At 44.2% G+C, this 24,938-nt stretch overlaps 1 protein-coding gene across 1 annotated transcript in view; it reads left to right on the top strand.

Moving 5' to 3' along the window:
• Window positions 1–24,938, top strand: part of Trpm6 (transient receptor potential cation channel subfamily M member 6) — a 150,675-nt gene that overhangs the window by 28,287 nt on the left and 97,450 nt on the right. Inside the window, exons 4-11 of the mRNA XM_023722993.1 lie at window positions 707–884; window positions 5,652–5,865; window positions 10,318–10,442; window positions 14,427–14,598; window positions 17,676–17,844; window positions 19,405–19,528; window positions 22,301–22,373; window positions 22,519–22,619. Coding sequence (XP_023578761.1) covers window positions 707–884; window positions 5,652–5,865; window positions 10,318–10,442; window positions 14,427–14,598; window positions 17,676–17,844; window positions 19,405–19,528; window positions 22,301–22,373; window positions 22,519–22,619 — 1,156 coding nt within the window. The remainder of the gene's footprint in view (window positions 1–706; window positions 885–5,651; window positions 5,866–10,317; window positions 10,443–14,426; window positions 14,599–17,675; window positions 17,845–19,404; window positions 19,529–22,300; window positions 22,374–22,518; window positions 22,620–24,938) is intronic.

Consider the following 24,938-nt stretch of genomic DNA (forward strand, 5'->3'; position numbering starts at 1 on the left):
CAGGCACTTAGTTTGTTGAGCTATCTTACCAGCCCTAGAATCTGATTTCTTTAAATACCTTGTATAAGTGTAATTGCACAATGTTTGTCATTTCTGTGACTGCCTCGTTGTGCTCAGTGTCATGTCTGCAAGGTTCCTCTGAGCTGTCACATGCATAAATTTCCTTCTTTCCTAATCATGTCCCTTTGTAGATATGGGCCACATTTTATTTGTCCAATAATCCATAGGTGGATTTTGGGTTTCTTCCACCCATGGAGATTAAGAATAATGCTTCTATGATCATGCATGTACAATAGACTTACAGCATTTTTAAAAACATACTCTAAATAATTTTTCTGTCCAGCCTAGGGAAAAACCAAATAGAACATTTCTAAATTTAGAGGATAATCCAGTATTATGTTTAATATAAATCTTACTGTGAAGTTTTCTTTTTCATCGCTAAGATGTCTCAGGGCCTCTTGCAGGGAAGGCAAACACTAGACCAGTTCACCACATTCCTGACCCTTTTATTTTTCCTTTTGCCCAGGCTGCCTTCAAACCTGTGATCCTCTTTTCTTAGTCCCCCAAGTAGCTGGGAATATAAGTGTGTACTGCCATACTCGCCCAATGTGAAGTGTCCAGAATTAGGGCATAGATACTTTACTCTAGGAAAATGTAGAAACATGGGTTCTATTTGTATCCTGAAGTTGATTTTTCTTGGAATTAGGTGCTACTGTGGCCGATTGGTTCAAGACCATCATGGGATAGATTATTCCTGGACCCTCTCAGCTGCCAAAGATAATGAAAATGAGCAGTGGTGTGTTGAGAAGCACACAGTGAAAAGCCCTACCGATACCTTCGGAACGATTAATTTCCAAGATGGAGAGCACACCTACCACTCCAAGGTTTGCTAATAATCCACATTGCTTGGCTGGTTTTGGATAGAGGATAACCCGAGGTATATCTCAAAGAATGGACAATCGGATGACGTTGCTTTATTGTAGAAAAGACCCAGGGGAGTGATGTTCTTGTCAGAACTGGCCTGATCCTCTCTTCTGTTGGGTCTGGTAGGCATCACACCTTTCCCAGGTGTGATGTGTCTGGCTCTTACTGGACTGGTTTCTTTTCTTCAGCAAGCTTTTATACCCTCTGGCTTCTGAGGCAGCTGCCAAAGGATAGCTGGTCCTGAAGAAGAGTAGTGCCGTTGCTCCTGGGGAGCAGGTTGTGCTAGTCAGCTTGCCATTATTGTGGCAAATATCCAGGGAGAGGTCTCCTTTGCCTCGTGGTTTTAGCATTTCAGTCCAGGTTTGTCCCTGTTGCTTCAGATCTACAAGAAGGCAGGGCACTGGCAGGGAATACACGGAGCAGCAAAGTTTTCATTTCACATCCAGGTGTGAAAAAGGAGAGATGGAATCCCATCATTCTCTCCCAAGGGCACAGGCCTAGTATCCAAAACCTCCCCATGGTGTCAGGAATGGGGACCAAGGTTTTTAACACCTGGGCCTTTAGGGTACCTTTAAGATCCAAACCATAGCATGGGTTTTAGCTGAAGATTAACCATAGCAATTACCAGTAACCTGTCACTGTTTGTCTCTCCTGAATCCTTCTGAGGACCTTTCGGGAAGGGTATGCACCCTCTGAATGCTGGTACTTGGGCTTTCCCAGCTAATTCTTCTCCTATCCCTAGTATGGAAATTTTGCCCATGATCTGCAAACTGTCTTACTCCTCTTCCTGCCACTGTGACAGAATACAAGAGTCAATCAATTTAATATCTAGATTTTTATTTTAATTAATTAATTAATTAATTTTGGTGGAACCAGGGATTGAACTCAGGCCCTTGTGCTTGCCGGGCAAGTGCTTGTTCAACTGAGCCATCCCCCTGGCCCTCAGAGCCATCTCCCTGGCCCTCTCAATCAATTTAAAAGGAGGGAAAAAAAGAAGGGAAGGTTTATTTTGGCTTATGATTCAGGAGGTCTTAGTCCATGGTTGCTTGCCTTATTGCTTTGGGCCTGTTGTGGCACAGCATGTCATGGCAGGAACGTGTGGTAGAGGAGGTCTGTTCACTTCACCATGGCAGGGAGGCAAAAGGAGAGGGGAAGGGGCCAGGTCTTAATATCCCCTTCAAGGACACAGCCCCCCAGTGACCCGGCTTTCTTCCACTCAGTCACACCCCCTGAAGGCTCCACCACCTCCCACCAGAGCCACATGCTAGCAGGGAAACTGCTGACACCTGGGCCTTCAGGAATGCTCCTGTCCCCACCGCAGCACATTAGGATGGGCGGGTCAGCCATCCCTCTGCTGTGTTCTCTGAGGATGTTAAATGCCTGCTGCTTATTAGGGCAGGTGGATCCCACCTAAGGAAAGCTCCGTATCAGCTGCTTCTGGAGTATATCAGTTCCCTAGATTTGAAATAGGTCTCTCCTAGTGCAGTCCTAATACTGTCTTCATGCAGTTCTACAGCAATGGGTGTCTTTTTTTTTTTTTTTCCTTTTTCTTCTGTATTTTAGTACAGGGTCTGCAGGGTCCACAGGGTTTCACTACATAGATCAGACTTGTGGTGATTCTCCTGTTTTCAACCTCCCAAATTCTGGGATTATAGGTACACACCACCACACCCAGTCTCAATCACCATCTCAGTTTGCCCCAGCGGTCCTATGCCTGCCTAAGCAGGTGCTTTAATCCACTGAGCTATCTGGCCAGCTTAGCAATGGGTGTTTTTAGGTGTTAGTCCCAGTGCTTTTGACTTTGTATATTGATGTCTTTTTTACTCTGTGTGGGAAGCTGATCCTTTTTTTTTTTTTTTTTTGGCGGAACCCGGGATTGAACTCAGACCCTTGTTCTTGCCAGGGAAGCGCTTATTCTACTGAGCCATCTCCTCTGACCCCTAGGAAGCTGATCCTTATAGGACCCTACACATGCTTTTTCCTTTGAGTTTGACTCTTGCTTTTATGTTTCTTTGCCACCACCCTCATTGACAGTATTTTTTTCCCCAGCACATATTACAAGGTGCCTATTCTTGCCCTGTCCTGGGCTAGCTGTCATGCGAAGGTCACAGAGGAGATGGTGCTATGAGAATAGGGGACAGGTTCTTCCAGAGAATGATGACGCCCCGAGTGACAAGAAGGCCATCTCACAGTTGGACCAGCTAAGCTAAGTCCTGCAAGGGGAGGGCAGTGAGGAGCTTGTGCCAAGGTCAAGAGAAGTCACATGGAAAAGTGGGGCGCTGTGGGGCTGGATAGCCCTGAGGACTCACGGCTCTCTGCTCAGTGCTGAGTCCTCAGGTCTCAGAGTGCTTGCCTGGACTTTTGGGAAGAGGAGAAGCCACCTGGAGCCTGGATTTCACCCCAGGCTTCAGCAGCTCTACAGTAAAGGCTGAGGAAGCTGGTTACTCATTTCCCAGGGCTGTGGCTCCCTTTCCAGGATCCCTCCCACCTCATTCCACAAATGTCTCAGGTTAATCTCTGCCTGCCAGTTGGCTTTGGCCTAAGGCAATTAATTATAAAGAAGGTAGATGACTGGTGAAAGTAAGTCATTAACCTAATGTCACTTCACCTGGCCTTTGGGAGAAAGACTAGCACCAATATGTAGCTCCTTGCATTTATTTATCCCCAAATCTCTTTAGTTTCTCAGTGTGTTTACCACCAAATCTTAAAGAGCCATATCTTCCAGGACCAAAGGGATTTAGAGTTGAAGGAGCCAATCTCGAGAGCAACAGCTGGGTCAGAGAAAGGTGAGCCACACCAGGCAGACTCCTTCACCCTGGTTTACAACCTGGGACAAATGCGAAGGTCCACGTGTACTTTTGCCTGCTATTTCAGTGCGCAGTAAAGCCATGCAGCCCAGTGTCTGCACATGGATGCGGAATCATGATCGTCTTTAGCTTCTTCCTGACACTCACACTTGATAGCTGACGCCCCCGCCCATGTTCAAAATTCTAAGATTTTCCTTATGACATAAGGGATGTCTTCAGTGTCAGACAATGAGTGGAAGATTTTTAAAGCTGCTATCATTTGGTGCATGGTGTGGTAACTTCTATTGCTGGTCTGGAGATTATCTCTTGCATTAATGTTTGGCATGGTTAACTCAACACTTTGTATTCTTCATTTTGTCTCGCTTGTTCTTGTTGGGAAAGTACATGCTTGTGGGAGGTAGACTCATCTTAATATTACAGGGTTTGAATCCCTTGTGGTGGCTGCACTTCCTGGAAAGAAGCCAGTTACACCATACGATCCTATGCAAAATGCAAAATCAGGGCCGGCGGTATAGCTCAGCGGACTAAGCGCTTGTTTAGATAAGCGCAGGGGCCAGGGTTCAATACCTGGCTCCGCCTGCCGCGCCGGCCCCACCTTCGGGTGCGCTGAGCCAACGATGGAGTCCGGGCGTGGTGGCGCGCGCCTGTAATCCCAGCACTTGGGAGGCAGAAATCAGGAGGATCACTACTAATGTGGGTTATGTAGTGAGACCCTGAGGAAAAAAAAAAAAAAAAAAAAACCAAAAAAAAAAAAAAAAAACCTTAAAAAAAAAAAAAAAACAAAAAACAAACAAACAAACAAAAAAAAATGCAAAATCATCTGAGCACTGCTTGCTGGCTTAGCTTCCCTCATCCTTGTTTCACATTTTTAAACTACTGGCTGCGCAGATTAGTTGGGCTCCTTTTGGCAGGTCCATAACACACGTAGGTGCTTTGGTCATTTTCAACCTCCTTTTCCTCATGTTTTCTTTCCTGGCACTGAATATTGAGAAGTAACTGTTCTGTGAAAAGTTTTGTTTTTATTTATTTATTTTTATTAATGTATTTGGTACAGGGTCTCATTACACAGCTCAGACTTGTAGTGATCCTCCTGTTTTCAGCCTCCCCAGTGCTGGGATTACAGGCATGTGCCATCACGCCCTGACTCTGTGGCTGACTCAGTGTGCCCGGTGATGGGGCCAGCGCTGCATGCATTACTGGGGATTGAACCCTGGTCCCTGCGCTTGCCTAAGCAGGTGCTTAGTCTGCTGAGCTATCTCGCTGGCACTTTCTTTTCTTTTTGAGACAGGGTCTTGCTATGTAGTTCAGGCTGGCCTTGGAGCTCAAAGTGTAGCCTGGCATGCCCTCAAATTTGTGGCAGTCCTTCTGCCTCAGCCTCCCAACTTCTGGGATTACAGGAATGTGCCACCACATCTAACTGAAAAGTATTTGTTTGGGAAAGGGAGATAATTTCAGAGAGGTGATAGTATCTAAGGGAAATGGTTACAAGGTAAAATTTATAATGAATTAAGTGTAATGATGCAAGTGTGTGAAAAGATCAAGTGAGCTCAAAGCTGTAGCATTTATGAAAAATCGCATTTCACCTACTTGTGGCTTATTGGTAACTGGTTCGTTGGTGCAGTGCTTTGGGGCAGCTGTTTGAAGTATTTCTGCCTCACATCAGGCCTCTGCCAGACTCTGGGAATCAAGCCACCTGCCAGGGGAAACATTCCTCCAACGATTTATAGTTCCCAGAAGGAACTTGAAGGGGTGTGGGCCATTTGAAAAGCCAATGTTTCTGTTACATGAAGCTGAACTTTTAGAGAGATGCCAGACGCTTCCTTTCCAGTCTGTGCCGCCTCAGCTGCCCTGTGGGGGGTCGTGGCTTCCATGCCTGGTCAGTGTTTTTCACAGTGTTCTGTTCATGTATGTGTTTTCCAGTACATTCGCACTTCTTATGACACCAGGTTGGATCATCTATTACATTTGATGCTGCAAGAGTGGAAAATGGAGTTACCCAAGCTGGTGATCTCTGTCCATGGAGGCATCCAGAATTTTAAGATGCCCTCCAAGCTGAAAGAGGTCTTCAGCCAGGGTTTAGTCAAAGCTGCAGAGACGACGGGAGCATGGATACTCACGGAAGGCATCAACACGGGTAAAGAGTGTTTGTCCACCTCTTTACTCTCTTGCTCCCTCCATGACCATTCCTGCCCCTTCCTCCTGCTCTCTCTACTTCCTTGTGTGCTTCCTTTCCTCCTTTCCTTCTTCTCTTCTCACTGTCTTATCTGAACCAGGAAGTACAGCATCAAATCCTTCCTCTGCTGCACTCCCATAAAAAAAAGGTAGTATCAGAAGGAAGAACAAAAATAGTGACTAGTGATTAGCATCTAAGTGCAGAAGAATCACAGACCTTTCCAAAATGTGGTGTGTGTGTGTGGTAACAGGGATCGAACTCAGGACCTTGCATTTGCCAGGCAGGTGCTTATGCCACTGAGCTATATCTCCAGCCCCTAGAATGTATTTTTATCATTGCCAAAATATTTCATTTTAATATCACTTCAAACAAACTTGTGGTCTGTCCTGAGCTTTACTCTATTGAACCAAAACTCCTGAGAGCAAGTGACCTCTGAAATGGAAGAGTTTATGGCATCCCTGCAGGTGCCAGACAGGAAAGGACTCAGTCCCTTGTCAAATTCTGTAACTACTAGCAGCAGGGCTAGGAAGTGGTTGGAAATATGTTTGCTCGAGCAAAGAGGTGAGGGCAATTACATTGTGAACTTTTGGGAAAAGAAAGCCCATGACTTACACTGAGCCCCCATCAGCAGCACAGAGGGGGTGCAAGAAAACAGAAGTGGGAGAGAATGTCCCACGGTAGCACCTGCTGCTTCTGGATTGGTTGGGGACAACACGGTGGCACTTTCAGTCACTTGGGGTCTTGAATCAACACATGTTAAAGAGTATGGAACTGTTTTTCTGTTAGTTTCTGTCGTAGGCAGTGAACTGATTGATTTATCTTTTCCCCCTTCATCATCGTTGTCCAGCCCTCAAAATGTAATGTAGACCACTTGGGAAACGATCTACTGTCAGGACTAGGAGGAGGCTACAAGGGGTCTCAACCCAAGGATGCGTGCTGGGTGCATAGGTCTGGACGTAGGGTAAACTCATGTTGTCATCATCAAGGTTGTGGATGTGGGGCACGAGTGACACTGCATTAATGCACTGGGCTTGAGTAGACAATTACTACTTTAAAGGACATGATTGTCCATTCACTCACTGACCTGTTTATAGTCCTTGAAATGCGATGTGTAAGAGTCTCTCTCCTTTGCGTTTATGAACTGTGTAGTGAGCTGTGCACTGGAGGGGCTTTTCTAACAATTGCCTGCAATTGCCTTTTTTAGCTTAACTAGCACACCACATTTTTGTCTGATTTCTATGTAAGGACTGCCTGTGGCCCTTGTCATGTGTCTGCGCTCACCTTCCACACTGGAAGAGTCTGTGCACCAGCTCTCCTACCTGGTGGTGGGCTGGAGGCAGGGCGAGGCATTTGCTAAGGTTTGGCACCATGTACCCATTGAGCTGTTTCTTCTGATTGAAAAGAAATGAAGGAAGACAAACAGCAAAAACAAAATAAAAATCCACACAACCCCAAAACAAACCAAACTAAAACCAAGGGATTTAGCCTGCCACTGCTAGGTAGCATTATAATTCATCTTATACAGTTCACAGATCCTGACTGTCTCATGTTCATGGAATACACTGAGCTGGCAGTCCGGAGGCCACTGCACAGTACTTATCTTCTTTCTAGTAGAATAGGGGTGAGGTGGGGAGGTGTTGCACAGGTAAGAAAAAGAATAGACTTGGACAAAGCTTTCTCTTTGCATAACTAACTGCACTGCATGCTTCATTTTACTTAAGGCTTTAAGAAAAGAACCACAGCCTAGGACCAGCTAAATTCAAGGAAAAGTTACACAGTATGGAGCAGATGACTAAAGTAGTTTTTCTGAACAAAACAAGTAGGAAATGAGGAGTGCTTGGAGCTTCCCTAACATGCAGTCAGTTTGTGTAATTCAACCACAGATCCTCTGAGGCTTGATGATTTGGGGTGAGGGCCCTGAACCAACAGCAGTGATCTCAGGCCCAACCCAGACCTGTGGAGTTAGAGCTTGCATTGAACAACACCCCTGGAAGGCTCTTATACACATTAAATTTGAAAGTCTCTGCTTCAGAGCTCTTGCCTACTCTTGAGATGCTTCTGAACTATATTTGGGCATAATAGGGCATGACAATTGAAACAGATGCCAGTACCCTTCAGAATCTGCGGTACTGAAGAATTTTAATAGGTGCTATGGAGAAGAGGTGAGTAACACAGGCTCTAGGTAAGGGACAGAGCTAGATGCAGTGCCTGGGACAGGTGGACAGAAGGCGAATAGCTAGAGACTGATGCTGACTAGACCGTAATGGAGGTACAAGGTATCTGGGGAGTACTAGGGAAAGGGAGATAAATTATAGCTTGAACTCATGGTTCACTGAGGGCTGGGTGAAGGATAGAGCAGTTGGCATTGGTGTTGAGCAGGACGGAGGTGGCAGCTTATTGTCTGGCGCTCAGCTCGAGAGTAAGGCATGCATAGAAAGGGCAGGAGGCCACTGCCCTTGGTGTCACCAGTATCAGGGATGGTACAGCAAAGAAGCCTGGGGTCAGACTGGGCGCCAATGGGTGATGAGCTGGCATTGTTCTCGGTGTGGCAGGAGACTCTCGAAGGGTTCTGAATAAAGAGGAGTAGGGGAGCAGTAGGAGCAGAAAGAGCTTTGCAGACGTGCTCCGCAGGCAGCCAGTATTATGATCAGAGGAGGATCAGTTACCACAACAGCAGCAGTAACAACAACAAGGCTGGTCAACCAAGCATTAACCTGGCTTAAAAATTAACTCAAGAATTGTCATCTATTTGGGTGGATGACTCCTCAGGTGGTACTCATCTGCTCCTCAGGTTATAACCAGGATTCTAGTGATGACTCCGGACAAGGTTTAGACAATGAGCTGGAGGAGAAGGTGCAAGACAGAAGGGTGTGGCTCTCTGCATCAGGCACATGCACTGTGCAGGTGTCTTATTCTGTTCGCTCTTACAACAGCAAGCCTGAGACTAGTCATTGATAAGGAATAGAAATTAATTCTCTCACAGTTCTGGAGGCTGGGAAGTCCGAGATCAAGAAGCTTGCATCTGATGTGTACTTTCTGACTGTGTCCTCACATTGTAAATGTTGGAAGGCAAAAGAGAGCAAGCATCCTCTCAGAAGCTCTTTTGACAGATGCATCTGTCCATTTCTGAGCCTGGGGCCCCCCACTTCCAAACACTGTGGCGCTGGGGATTAGAAACCTCCCGCGTGGATTTTGAAGGGGACCCATTCAAAGCATGGCAGTGTGATTTTTTTTCTGGGCTAATGACACCTGCACAATCATTACTAGGATAGGAAGAATGTATCTTATAATGCAGTGTTGGAACTACAGGTCAGATTAGATCAAAATCAAAAGGCTATATACTATATGATTCCAACTATATGACAGTTTGGAAAAGACAACTACGGAAACAGTGGAAAGGGCAGTGGTTGACAGGAATTAACAGGGAAGGATGGATGAGTAGGCGATGTCTAGAGGGGTTACAAGGGCAATGAGGTAGTTTGATGACACTGCAGCGGTGGGTGCCTGTTATGATACTGTTGTCAGCACACAGAATACATACGGCCAAGCATGGACCCTCACGTAAGCTGAAGTCTCTGAGTGGTGATGGGGCGTCAAGATAGACTCGTTCCTTATATAACAGGATTCTGGTGGGAGCCGGTGCTGCCAGGGGAGGCTGTTTTGTGTGGAGTGTACTATGAATTCTCTGCATCTTTTGTTCAACCTAAAAACTTCCATAAAAATAGTCTATTTAAAAGAATGTCTGATAACTTAGATTGTTATCTAATTTCTACAAATAACCAGCTGTAACCTTGGATAAGTTTTTGGCTTCTTTGTGTCATTGTTTTTGTCTAGAAGATGGACCAAAAAACATGTTCCTCCCTTAAGTGTAAATATACAAAAAGCTGCATCTTACAATGGGCCAGTAAGTAGAGGCTACTAGAATTCTTGTTACTATCATTATTCTCAGAAGGCAAGCAGTAATGCATTATTTTTCATACACTGTCTGAAATACTGGTGGATATAGTTATCTCATTAGTTTGCTTTAATCAGTTGAGGATGTTTTGCTGAGTCATTGGAAATTAGAGATCAAAATACTTAGAACATTCCTTATGTGAGGGCTGGGCTTGCTGAGAAAGGATAAGGGGTAGAACATTCTGGTCAAAGAAGAGTAGGCTTGGAATTGAGCTTATAGGCAGAAACTGTCCAGAGGGAGACTGGAATTACTCAGGTCCAGAGGTCAGTGATAAGAGAAAGAGGTGTCAAGAGGAAACAGAGGAAGGAGGCCAAGATATCACAAACTAATTCCGCTGTGCCAGGAACTTTCCTGAAGAATGACCCTTTACGTACACTTGTCTATGAGCTTCTCTCCAACTCACTGTTTTGCATGATTAATGTGAGTTAAAATTTGACTTGTGTACTGGTTGTTTGTAGGAGTTTCCAAGCATGTTGGGGATGCTCTGAAAGCCCACTCCTCTAAGTCCTTGAGGAAAATCTGGACCGTTGGAATCCCTCCGTGGGGTGTCATTGAGAACCAGAGAGATCTTATTGGAAAAGATGTAAGTAGACAATCCTTTGACAGCCAAATGTCCATGTGACGTTGTACTCGGACGTCTAATAGACACTTCACATGTGATATATCTAGAACCGGCTCCAGTCTTCCTTCTACTTCCCTCACATTATTTTATATATTTATGTTTTATTTCCTTTCTGCATCCATACATATGTGCTTGTTATCATAACAGTGACGTTCATCTTGGGGAGCTGGCGCATGCACACGCCAAATCTTCATCATTTCCTTCCCACCCTTCTCTCGCCCTCTGTTTCCAGATTCTCCTACCCATCTCCATCAAGGCTGCTCCCTGTTTCTTCTCTTTTATTTCACTTTTAGAATTATTTATATGTTGGGTTTTTAATGTAAGAGAAACTGTGTGATATTGAAACTTCTGTATGTCATTTATTTCCATTAATATTATGGTCATAACATACATCTATTATACAAATGACTCAAATTAATCCTCTTTAGGGTTGAAGTAGTACCCAATTTTAGAAAGTGATGATCCAATCTTGCAGTTGCTCTGGCCAGAAATCTCTGGATAATCCTCTTAGTCTCATACCCCGAACCTGGCCCATCAGTAGACTATCTCAGCTGCACTTTCAAAATACAGCTGGAATCTCACTTCTTCTGATAGCTTCCCCTGTTAGCGAGGGGGTTCCAAGGACCATTATCTGATGCCTCAATGACCATTGCCTTTCCCGTCCTTACTGTCTCCTGCTGCAGTCTATTGGAGCCAGAACGGTTCTTTAAAATATTAATGAAAATCTCTTTTGGGTAAAACTCTTGGATAGCTTTTGCCTGACAAATGGCCAATATATCTGTAGAGGTTTGCACATGGTGAAACATAGTACTTTGTCCATGTGGTCCTGAGTACTCATCCCTTGCCGTGCTACTTCCTGCTCCATGCATTTCTGAGTACCTACTCCCCGGAACTGGCCTGTGTGTTCATCTGTGGGCTTGGCTGTGTATTTATCAGACACACATGTTTTTATCAATTATCAGAAAAGATACAAAGAACAAAAATAACTACTATTAATATTTTGGTGTGTTTTTGCTCCAGAGATTTTTCTGTTTATACATATATCTGTAGAGTTGCAAATGCCTATTTTTAAAAAGTAACATTAGAAATTCACTGCAAACTTGCTTCTTTTAAAGCTTAATTTTATCAGCGTTGATTCTCTATGCTAACTCATATAGACATTCTTATGGATATTTTAATTTTAGAAATTTTCAGACATGTTAAATAGCACTGATTAGAATAATGACTGGCCATGTACTGTCACCCAGCTTCAGCATTTGTTGACACATTGCCTATTTTATTTCCTCTGCCCACTTCCTCCTTTCCTCCTTTCCTCTTTAATATCTTGAGGCAAATTTCAGACATCAAATAACCTCATCCTTAAATATTTTAGTAGGTTTTTCTAAACTATAGGAACAATTTAAGAAAATATGAAGAAGAAGGGTTGAAGGGAGGTGAGGAGAATGGGAAAAAAAGAATTAAGATATATTACGTATAGGTACAGATTCCCTAGGATGAGTGTCATCATTATATATGGCAAATATGTACTAATAAAAAATAACTAAAAAAAGAGAAAGCTTGTCATCACTGAGACCTGGGAGAATTAAAAAAAAATCTAAACATATGAAATCACAATGCTGTTATTATGACTAAAACATAATAATTCCTACACGTCATCAATAATTCCTGATCATCGTCAACTAACCCAGAGAAGTTTTTCTTTTCTTTTTTTTTCTTTTTTGCGGAACCAGGGATTGTACTCAGGCCTTGCGCTTGCTGGGGAAGCGCCCACTCCATTGAGCCATCTCCCTGGCCCCAGAAGTTTTTATTTTCTCATGCTGTTTCATCCTCATGCTGTGGCCTGTTACTTCTGTGGGTTTCCTCAGGGTGTCTCATAGTTTTTGATAGTTTGATTTATTTGTGCAAAAATGACAGTATGTTGTGATTAGGTAACAAATGGAGTTTCCTTTTCTTAAAGAAGAAAAGGTTTAACCTAGCTCACAGGATTTGTAAATTTTTTGGTTCATTTTTTACTTTGAATTACTTTTTTTTTTTTCTTTACTAGTACTTGTCTGCAGTACATAATGATCACATTCCTCATGGGGAGTTGGTACAGTGCATATCACACATCTTAATTGTTTTTTGTCCCCTCTCTCTCCCCCTCCATCCATCTTTGGTCTCTTTCCCATATGCAATATAATTGGCCCAGCACCCAGTTCTCTGAAAGTAGACCACACTACTGTGAATGTCACACATGTAATTTGGGTCTGAACATACAAGGAAGATAGCTAATAGCAACAACTGTACCACCCTGGCAATATCAAATGAAGCAGCATCAGTAACATCATCCAAGACAAATTGGGCATTTACATACCAACAGACATAATAGTGTATCACCCTTAACCTTAGAAATCTTTAATTACAGTATGAACAGTAAGACAAAGCAGATCATGACATGCAGCAAATACCTAGTAAATGTGGTATCCATTCCTCCAAAGACAATAGAAAAAATTTCAGTGATAGAAAAACAGACCTAAAAATTAATAAAGCTTAATGGTTATATAGGAGGTTGGGCATAGAAGAATGCACAAAGAAAAACTGAAAAATTAAACAGTGAGAGATAAGAAACAGAAAGTGAGACAAAGGATCCTATTGGAGTAGAAAGGTATTTACAGAATTATATAAAGGTAACAACAAGAAAAAGACAATAAAAATGGGAGAAAAAAGAAAATATTGTGGAGAATTAAAATATAAAAAATTAAAAGAAGAAAAAAAAATTAAAAGAAGAGAGAAAGGAAGAAGAAAAAAGTGTTAAGAAAAAGAAGGAAGAAGAAAAAGAAAACAAAAATGACAAAACTTCTCCACACACTCATAAGCTTGTGAAGAAAAAGACGGGGGAAAAACAACCAACCAAAAATGAATCAGTAAATTTTCCTACTTTTGCGTGGGTGGCATTTGCAGTCCCGCGGCTGCGGGGTGTGAGGCGCCCACCCCAGGCCCCCTTTCTCCTGGTGGGAAGGCGGCTGGACCTCAGGCTGTGCGGCTGGCTGCAGGGCAGGGAGTGCACAGTGGCCTCCGGCTCCTGCAGGGCTGGGGACACCCGGCCTCGCTGGCTTTCAGCTACTCTTGTGTCCCAGCCTTAGATCACGCCCTTCCTGAAGTGGCCCCGATTAAGCACTCCAGCGACATGGGCACAGCTGCTCCTTGAGAAACAGCTCGCCCAGCAGAAGTGTTCAGGTCCTTCTTGCCTTGAACAAAGAATCGATCCAGCGAGCCTAGTCGGAAACGGCGCCAACGGTTCATGTGGAAAGTGGGGGGAGAAGGGGTAAAGGACAAATTGGCTCTGCAGAGCAAATTTAGGCTGAACAAACGAGAAAAAAATAAAAAGAGCGAACGGGGGAGATAGCTCAGTGGAATAAGTGCTTGCCTGGCAAGTGCAGGGTCCTGAGTTCAATCCCTGGTACTGCAAAATAAAATAAAATAAATAAATAAATAAATAAAACCAAAAAGAGCAAAAGCAAGACCACAGCCTGAGTCTAGCACACAATGATCCTCCAGGCCGCTGCCTCCTTATATTCTGTTCACATCTTTGGGAGCCCGCGAGAAACGCCACATCCGGGCTCCGGGGGATTGTCTGGCGCTGTCCTGGGATCTTGTCCTTGACAGGTCCAGCGTATTTCTCGCGCAAATTTGCCACGCCCTAATTCCTGTAACAGTAGGGTGGGCAAGGCACTGCCTTGTGGAAGGCTGTCTTTGCAGTTCCCGATAGCCAAGGGCTCTTGTGCCATTTTTCCCCTGTGGAGCTTCTGTAGAGCTGGGTTTTGGTTTTGGTTTTGAGCACTGTGCTGAGTCGCAATTGATACTCTTTGATGTTAGCAGGCGGTTTGCTAGGTGGGGAGACAGGGCTCTGCAGCGGGGAGCCCGGGGAAGGAGCCAGCGCTGACGCCTGTCCCGGCTGTCTCTCAGGTGGTGTGCATGTACCAGACTCTGGGCAACCCCGTCAGCAAGCTCACCACGCTCAACGGCATGCACTCCCACTTCATCCTGTCCGACGACGGCACTGTGGGCAGGTACGGGAATGAGCTGAAGCTCAGGAGGAACCTGGAGAAGTACCTGGCCCTGCAGAAAATACACAGCTGTGAGTTCTCTCGGGCTGGGGGCCTGTTAAGGCGGAGCCACGCGCTGCTCGGCCTTCTGCATGGCTAGCGGCCCCCGAGCGAGTCAGTTACGTGTGGGCTGCCAGGGCAGGAAGAAATCAGAGTGAAAGAGGACGCAAAACTGGGTGACGGCGGGAGAGAGGCTTGGGGGGCATCGTATGGTCCGCAGAGGCTTCTTGGGAAGCTGGTGACATCAGCAAGTGGGACGGAGTGGAAGAGAAGGCCCTTGTGGGAGCGGGAGTGGTGGAAGCGCCCGTGGAGGGGGTCTGAGAGGAGTGAGCGCAGATGGTTACAGAGGGTGACATTTCACGTGCGGGTGGGTTATGCAAGAGGTCAAAACCTGACAGGGCTTTTTTTTTTTTTTTTTTTGTATTTAGTACAGGATCTACAGGGTCTTACTATACAGATTGGACTTGTAGTGATCTTCCTGTTTTCAGCCTCCCAAGTGCTGGGATTACAGGCCGTGTCACCACGCCCAGTCTCAATTGCCATCTCAGAGAGCCCGGAGGGCGCGGCTGGCATGGCACGCCGGGGATTGAACCCCAGCTACTGCGGCTGCCTAAGCAGGCACTTTAGTCCGCTGAGCTATTTGGCTGGTGACAGGGCTTTTTGAGATGAGCTGTGGGCAGTATCCAGGTTGCATCAGATTCTCAGAGGTGCTTTGAGGCAGGGGGGCCTACGGGACTGGGGCTGTGGCTCAGTGGTAGCACACTTGTGTGGGCTGTGTGAGGCCCTGGGTTTGATCCTGATCACTATAAAAACAAAATAAAGTTTTAAAAATTTATTACCTTTTTTTTTTTTTTGTATTTAGTGCAGGGTGTACAGGATCTATAGGGTCTCACGTGTACACAGATCAGACTCAGTGATTCTCCTGTTTTCAGCCTCCCAGCACTGGGATTACAGGTGTGTGCCACTCTGCCCAGTCTCAGTCAACTCAGTGTGCCCCAAAGGTGGGGCCGGCACAGCACACAGGGGATAGAACCCCGCCTCTGCGCTCTGCTTAAGCAGGAACTTTTGACCTCTGAGCTGTCTGGCTGGTCCTTGTTATTACTTTTGGGCCTTAACAAACCATCGTCACCCCCTCATTTCATTTAGCTTTTATAAGATGAAATTATTGGTGTAACTGTCTGTCAGCTGCTACATCCTCAGCTTGCTTTTTACTGATACAGAGAAAGTAATAAGGAAGTGGAGGTGAATGAAAAAGGAAAGGAAGAAGAACATCAGAGCAATTAAATAGGCAGAACGAAGTACATGGATGCCTGCTAACAGGCCACCCACAGCCCTGTGTATTCTGGGGCCAGGATACCCATGAAGCCTCTGTGCTGTCTGTCTAAATGTTGAAAAGCTTCAAATCAAGCTAATGCACGATAAAGTGTGTTTTACCCTGTCACACTGACACGTCGAGTGGGAAGGCCAGGTTAGGTTCACAGTTCTTGGATTTGGGGTCATGCTGAGTCAGAGCATGACTGTGAGCTTACCCTCGCTCCGCTTCTCTTTCCACCTGTGGCTCATGTCTGCATTTCATGTGGGCCACACACACGTGACCACCCAGACACTGCACTTGGAAGTCATAGCTTCACCCCTCTCTCTGTGTTGAGAACTTCTTTGGAGAAGACACTCCTGAGGCAGAGGCTTACAGGTCCCTCTAAACAGGACTTGGAGTCTTGGGAACTGCAGGAAGAGCAGAAAGGGCGCAGCCTTCCACCAAAACAGGCCCCCACAGAGAGTCTCCTCTCTGTGAAGGGGGCGGGTACTGGTGGCCAGAGAACAGTGGCATGGGAGCCCTCAAGATGTGTGACCCCAAGGGAAATTCTCTTTTGCTCAGGTACGAGTAGGGCATTACCTGTCAAATTTTCTCCCTTTGAAAAGTAAAAAGTGGGGCTGGGGAGATAGCTTAGTTCAATAAGCGCTTCCCTGGCAAGGACAAGGGCCTGAGTTCAATCCCTGGCTGCACATAAAAAAAAAAAGAAAAGTAAAAAGTATTGATTCAAAAATAACATATCAATGCATATGTGGTGTTAAAAACTTAAAAAATTATAAGATGAACAAAGTGTCTTTACAAAATTTCTCCAAGCTCCCGACACCCCATTTTCTACTGTAAATACAGTTTGGTGCATGCTCTTCCAGAATCACCTGGCAATTTAGATAACATGCTACACACGTGGCTGCATTTATACATATACAATAGATAGCCATGCTTAAGTTTATATTTTTAAAAATATAAATGAAATGTATTATACTTAGCATTCTGTGACCTTCTTCCACTTAATATCTTCTTTTAAGAGAAGGCTCCATGCTTCCTTTTTTGGGTCTTTGCTGCTCTAATAAAGTAACCCATGATCGTGACAGGAAATTTATACAGTAAAATGGAGTCTATATTGAAATGAAACATATTGTAAAAGTCTTTGAAAGCTAACCAGCCCATCTGATTCCTAGAAATACTCCTCATTAAAAGTTTATGGAGGGCTGGGAATAGAGCCCTTACCTAACATGTGCAAAGTCCTGAGTTCAATCCTTAGGACTGCCCTGCCACAGGAGAAATTTGTTGAATTAGCAAGGACTTGATCGCTTTTGGAACTGAATGATGGATACCTTGAAGTCCATTATAGATTCTGTTTACTTTGAGATAAATTTGGTATTTCCCACAATGAAACATTAAACTTCAGCCAGGTGTGATGGCATTTTCCTGTCCTACTGCTTGAGGAATTGCAAGTTGGGTTAACAGAGTGAAATAGTGAGACATCATACTGAAAAAGTGAAAAAAAGGCTGGGGATGTGGATCAGTGGAAAGATCCTGGATTTAATCCCTGAGGGGACAAAGCTCTTCTGTTTCACTTGGCAAAAGCTTGAAGACATCCTCACCATATTTACGGTAGATTTTATTTGCAGTCTAAGCTCCTGGCTTGGTCTTGATCTATGCAAAGCTGGGTGAAATTGGAGACGCTTGGCCAGAGTCAGCAGTCGCGACACGTAGCCATTCACAAACATGTATCCAGGGCTGACTGGCTGAGATGGGATGGCTTGTAGCACGGTATTTACTATGTGTGCTCTGGAACAGGCTCAAGACAAGGCGTGCCTGTGGTGGGGCTGGTGGTGGAAGGAGGCCCCAACCTCGTGCTCTCGGTGTGGGAGATGGTGAAGGATCAGGAGCCTGTGGTCGTGTGTGAGGGCACGGGCAGAGCCGCCGACATCCTGGCCTTCACCCACAAGCACTTGACAGATGAGGGGTGAGTCGTGGACTCTTCTTTTTGGACACTCCAGCCACTACTGATCCCCCATTTTTATTCTTTCAGGTGGGCCTTTATGTGGGTCACTTATCTTCAGAGGACAGTGGTTGAGCTTGCAATCTGTTTTTCAGGGACTGTGTTGTCACGACCACTTATTTCTCTGCTAGTGAGCTGGTCATCCAGTGAAGGAGAAGATGAATAACACTGGCTTGCTAGAGCTCCCCCCCAGCTCTGCCCCCATTGCTTCAATGTCCAGGTCATCTTCAATGTATTTGCCATTTATAAAAGTGGCAGGATGTGTTTATTTCCAGCTTTGATTCTCTCTCTTTTTCAAAGATGCTGGTTCTCTAGCCATTCTGATAGCCAGGGTCAATCTGCTGGCTTTGAGAACATGGTGTTCATGCTGTGTAAATTCAGTGCCCAGGAACTGAAATGGCAGCTCCACTCATCTATGTAGTAAATACTTATTTTTTTAATTTGGTACAGGGTCTCACTATGCAGCTCGGACTTGTAGTGATCCTCCTGTTTTCAGCCTCCCCAGCGCTGGGATTGCGGGCATGTGCCACCACATCTGGTTTCAGTGGCCAGAATGGTGGGCCTGGCATGGCATGTGGTACTAGGGATCGAACCTGGGTCCTTGCACTTGACAGACAGATGCTTAGACTGCCCAGCTATCTCTCCAGCCCAATAAATATTTATTTGCTGCTTATGTTCCATTAGCTTTCTGGGCTCTCTTTCTTTACTCTTTGTCCTGCTGTTTAGCTCTCCATGCTCTACTTCTATACCAATATCTCACACATACTTGTACCTTACCTATGCTGCCTGTATCTCACACTTGTACCTCACTTATACCTGCATCTCATCTGTAGCTATATCTCACCTGCAGCTGTATCTCACCTAGAGTTGTAGCTCATATCAGTATCTCACCTATACCTTTATCTCATCTAGACCTTTATCTCACCTACACCTATACCTCACCTACACCTACACCTCACCTACACCTATACCTCACCTACACCTATACCTCACCTTCACCTCACCTATACCTATATCTCACTTATACCTATAGTTGTATTTCAGCCCCTCTCCTTTTTCACTCCTCTCTTTTCTAAAGTTCCCTTGGGTGAGTGGTTTTTCAGGGTTCACATCTTTTGGAGCATAATTCCAGGAGATTCACAGCCCTCAGCAAATCCCCGGGCTCCAGGGCTCCGCCTCCAGGGCAGATTCCACTTTCCCCTGAGCTCCTGCTTTTGTCTGCTTCCTGCCCATTTGTTCTCTGGTAGAACTCCCCGTAGCAACCTTTCCAGAAAGGTGGATGGAGTGTCTTACACTACTGTTGCTGTTTTTTCTTTTTTTCTCTTTCTTTTTAAAAAATTTTTCTAAAGAATAAAAAAAGAGAGAGAGAGAAAAAAAAATTAGGAGCAATACAGACTTTCACTAAATAAAATAATAGGAATTTGACAATGGTTGTTACGTCGCATGTTGTTGTATTCAAATCAGTGGCTGGGTTTGTCCCTTGCCTGACTTGTGTCCGGCTGTGACCATCTGTTTCTGTGCCAGGAGGTTGCGGGTCCAGGTGAAAGAGGAGATCATCGCTATGATTCAGAATGCTTTCAACTTTAGTCTCAAACAGTCCAAGCACCTTTTTCAAATTCTCATGGAGTGTATGGTGCACAAAGATTCTGTGAGTATCGGGAGTTGATTACTCAGCCCTACTTAAGAAAAATGCCACTTTCCAGAAATTGCTGTTTTGATCTTTACAGTCTACAATATGGGCTTTCCCACTTTGTGCATGAATAGCTATAGCTATTGTGTAGAATTTGATGCTTATGTGAATGAACTTGGCTTCTTCCTGCTCCACCCTGCCCCTACCCCTCATGCTTCAATTTCCCGGCTGTGTGGGACCTAGGCAGCACTTAGATAGGATAAAAATAGTAGTACAGAAAAGTTGTTGAGCTTAATTGTGCATAACTTTCGCAGAGTAAATGAGCAACTCCAAGGCTTCAGTGAGCTGAATTCTGCCGGGTCACAGACTCCTGAGTAAATCCTGCAGGCAGGCAGCGGAATGTAGCGGATGATGGGAAGATAAAGACTGGAGTAGAAAAGGAGTCCACAGACTGCATTGTGACCACAATGTAGACTCCATTTGAAAAGTGTTTAGGGTTAGGGTACCAGGATCAGCATTTTCATTATGTAAAGCTGAAAACTACAATAAATATGCTGATATGTCCCAATTCAACATGATCTTTCTGGAATAGGAAGAATGGACACATTATTGGAAAAATGTTGGTAATATTATAGTACCCAGTCTTAAAAAGCCAACTGAACAAGATCAGGCTAGACAAAGAAAGCAAAGCATGTGCGAAACCCTGTAGGTGACTTTTATTCACATATAAGTACAGCAACAACCAACATGCTTGTAATTAGCATTGTCTTGGTTACTCTTCTCTCATTGCTGGGACAAATACTCAACACCCAAAATCGAGGAAGGAAAGACTTATTTAGCTCACAGTTACTAGAGGTTTCAGTCCATACTCAGCTGGCTCCAAGGCAGAGTGGCTCATGGCAGAGAGCATCCATTCCTGGTGGTGGCAAGAGCAAGAGAGCCAAAGGAGGAGTAGCAGCAATGATGGCTTTGGAGAGCAAGTCTGTCTCCCTTATGTTGCATTTAGGCTATCGGCCCTAGCCCGATAGCACCCACACCTGTAATCCCAGCAGCACTAATACCCATCATCCCAGTGGATCATGAGTTAATCACCAAATCTAGAAGTCCACTCCCTGACTGCATGAGGCTTTGAGGGGACAACTAGACACAAGCCATAGTTAGCAAAGTACTTTCTTTTCTTTCTTTCTTTCTTTTTTTTTTTTTTTAAAGTTGAGAACAACTTTTTTTAAGACTCAGAATTTTATTTTTTTATTTTTTGGCGGAACCGGGGATTGAACTCAGACCCTTGCACTTGCCAGGGAAGCGCTTATTCTACTGAGCCATCTCCCTGGCCCCAGCAAAGTACTTTCGAGTATATTTCTTCATCTGAAGTAACCCCATCAGTGAGTTCAATGTAGCAATAGTTTATTTCCAGTTCAGAAATGTGAAACCGAGGACCAGAGAATAGAGGCGATATCATAGTCATGAGATTAGGACACTGTAGAAGTGAAATTTGAGCTCAGAGATGAAACCTTGTGCTTAGCCCACCACACTTTGTATTTCGCACAATAGTGGAAATTCAGTGAGTTAAGATACGGTCATATTAAGGAGGTTGCCAGTGTGCTTGCCTCTTTCTGTCATCCAGCTGTGGAGTTAATGAGCAGAATAATGTCCAAGAAGGGCAGGATACAGCAGCCAATGGTGTATGTTCTCAGTCCCTGTGCACTGGGGGCTTCACTTTTATCCATTGCCATCTTGGAGGTTTAGGTGAAGAGAACCAACAGGTGGAGTTGTAGCAGTGTGATTTTTATATCTTTATGATACCATACAGATTTTTTTAGTGAATTCTTCTCATTTTTGAGCTGAACAAGTTACATTCAAAGGACCTGAGATATTTACCCAAGACTGGCTGGTTGGTGATCTACCTTGAAGTAGGATTTGCTACTTTTGGTTTTCTACTGTTTAACCAGCTTCCTGTATTATGTGAAATGCATATTTACTGTCAGGTCACCCTTCGGAAGTCTGCATTGGTCTTTAGAAAAGTCAACCCAGGATGAGTGGGGGCACAGTGTGAAGACTGTCTGAGCTGCACTGTACTTGCTGTTAGGGTCTATCTACCTACCTATCTATCTATCTATCTATCTATCTATCTATCTATCTATCTATCTATCTACCTATCTATCTACCTATCTACCTATCTATCCATCTTTTTTATGGGAATTGAACTCAGGACCTTGCATACATCCCCAGACCTGTCCATTGTAATTGTCACACTTACTTTAAAAAACAAATGCTTTCAGATTCCTTTCTTATTAAAACGCACCAGTCTTAGTTTATAGGAGTAAGTGAGCAGGAGGATCTCATTTGGCATCTCTCTCTTTCAAAGAAAGAATGACAGGCAAGGCATATAGCTCAGGGGCACAAGCGCCTGCCCAGCAAGTGGAAAGTCCTGAGTTCGATTACTGGTACAAAAACAAGACAAAACAAAAAACCTTCTCCTCAAAGGAGGAATGATTTATTTATATTATGAATTAATAGTGAGTTTCTTCTCTTTGTAGCATTCACATAGCAAATTCTAGTACATATGAAATTTTGCAAGTTTTACTCTTTCAAGTGCCTGCAATTTCTTGTCACCCTATTTAAACAGTTTCTCTTTTATAAGTAACAGAGCCTCTATCTTATAATAAAATTAAAAAATGAGGAATATTTTCTTTAATTCATGTACTTAAATGTGAATTCTGCAAGACTGTTTGAAAGCATTTCTTTGGTCAACCCCCAAATGTCTGGCTTTCTGTTTTTCCGCCACTGCAGATTACCATATTCGATGCCGACTCTGAGGAACAGCAGGACCTTGACTTAGTAATCCTGACAGCACTGCTGAAGGGTGAGTATCCTTGAGCTCACTTGGTAGCCCAGGCTGGTACCAAACTTGCAGTTATCCTCTTGCTTCAGCTTCCCAAGTGCTGGGATTATAGGCATGCACCACCACACCAAGCAGAGTATATGACTGCTCCTTTCTTTTACCCCAGGCACAAACCTATCAGCATCGGAGCAACTAAATCTAGCAATGGCTTGGGACAGGGTGGACATTGCGAAGAAGCATATCCTCATTTGTGGACAACATTGGAAGGTAGAGTGAAAATGAATCCATTTGGAATAAATATCCCCAGTGTTGGCTTGTTAGAGAGGGACAGAGAGGGTACTGGCGGTGTTGGGCTCCCTTGGGGGAGGACAGGAGCATCTCATGGCTGGGCTCCCAGGGCCACCTGACACGTTCCTCTGCTTTTTCTCCTGGAAAACAATTTCCCCCATCTTCCCAGCCTACTTGAAGCTGAAAAGGGAAGTTGTAGGAAAGACAGAATGGAGAGATTTATGATTTATTTTCTGAATGGGTAGTTTTTTATTTTGTTACTTCAGACTTAAAAATTGTATCTTTTTTGCAGTAAAATATAATAAGTGCTCCCAGTAGAAGTCAGTGAGGAAAAAGATTATCTAGAGTGCTAGTCATTATTAGTAATTCATCTAAAGAAATTAAAGTTATAATTTACTGAAGGTATGTTTGGGTCAGACTGATGAATGCACATTACAAGACATCAAATGGTATGAGACTCTGGAAAAAATACCTTCCTGCCACAAGGAGCCCAAGATTCTTGACATTTTAGAACTGTTTCAACATTTACAGAATTTCTCTATTTCTAGGTAGTGTCATGTACATGTCTTCTAATTCATCTGTTTATGAAAGCTCTGGACTTTGCCGTCCGAGGGGAGGGTGTCTCGGAGCTGCAATATGTCCAGCTTTTTTTGCCCTGTGCTTAGGTGTCGCCCACGGCTGACCCTCTGTCACCTTGGCCTAGTTAGAACTAGTTTTTCTCCAGAATGTTGGATAATAGTAGTGCTCTGGACAAGTAAATGTATTTCTGTTCTTCAGATCCTTTGTTTCTGATTCCCTCCTCCCCCTAAATCTGGGAAATTTTAAGATGTCATCCTTTCTCTTGTGTTTGAAGATGTCACAATGATGGCTGTCATTGAGTCTAAATGACCATTGTTCTGGGCTCATGATTTCAGCTTGACATTCATGTTTCCCCTTCACTTATTTTCTCCTTCTTCCCTGGAGTTCTAGATTCTGAGTGTTGAACTACATAGACTGCTTCTCTAATCCTTGTTTTCTATTGTACTCTATATCTTTGGTAGATTTCTCAACTTTTGAGACTTCTGTGAAGCTTTTCTGTTCTAGCAGAATACAGTTAATCTACTAATTCCTTATTTATTTATTTATTTTTTAATCTAGTAATTCCTAAGAGCAAATTTGTTCTCTGGTTGTATTGTCCTCCTTCTTTAATTTATTTCCAGCTGGACAGTATCCTGTTTTATCTCTCCCAAGATATTGACATTTCTTTTGAAGTTTACTTCCTGCATTTTCTGATTCCTCTAGGTCGATGTTTTATGATATGTATGTTTTGATCTTTCTGCTCAAGGGTGTAGGGTAGAAAACCCCTTAGAGATCCTGCACCTGTATCTGATTTCCTAAGCTTCAACTTTATAATAGGGTGATTGGATTGTTGTTTATTGCCAGAATATTTACATCCTTTCTCCTGCATGAGTGATACTGCCAGACAAGGATTTTCTCATACTTTGCTGAAAGGCAAAAATCCTTTTTGCTTATATAATGCGGTGGATTGCCAACTGGTGGTCAACTTGTTACACCCAGTTGAATTGAGTTAGCATGGTGCTGGGTGTGGGAGGCCCACCTTGCTGGCACATAAGAGGCAGAACTACAGAAGCTGTAGAGAGGCTGATAGGGAAGCTGTTTGGAAGCTGCTGGGGAGCTATTGGAAGCTGCTGATTCTCTTGGGCTATTCTGTTGGGGGACCTTGTCATTCTGGCTTTCCTGATGAACCTGGCTGTTCCCATTGAAGCTTGGGACCTCATTGTCACTGAGAATGACTATGAGTCACTTTAGGGGAGCTCTTGTCCTCACCTTGAGCATTACTTCCTGGCTCTAGAGAGGAAGATGGTGCACAGTTCCATCTCCTAGAGAAGCTTGTTGACTTGGCTTTCCTGATGGGAACTCAGCGTTCCTTCTCATCAAAGAAGCTTAGAAGCTTACTTACTGTTGCTGGGGATGGCTGTGGTACTTTCTGAGGGAGCTCTGGTTCTTACCTTGAGCATTGCCTCCTGGCTCTGGTGCAGATCCCTCAGCCTGCTAGCACAGATCCTTCATCCCTCTGGCACAGACTTCCTAGCTTCTACCACTTTGGGCTTTCCTAGCGCAGATCTGTGAAGCAGGCCTGCATGAAACATTGTCGTGTGCTCTAGGCCTCCAGTTGGATTTGTGGGGTGCATTGTTATGAGCTCTGGACTCATGTAGGATATTATTATAGGATCCAGGCCCTCAGCTGGGTTCTTTGGATTTTAATGTGTGAACAGGTTGCCTACACTATTAGTGTGT

This window comes from Octodon degus, unplaced genomic scaffold, assembly GCF_000260255.1.
Source record: "Octodon degus isolate 3935 unplaced genomic scaffold, OctDeg1.0 scaffold00095, whole genome shotgun sequence".
In the NCBI taxonomy this organism is placed as follows: Eukaryota; Metazoa; Chordata; class Mammalia; order Rodentia; family Octodontidae; genus Octodon; species Octodon degus.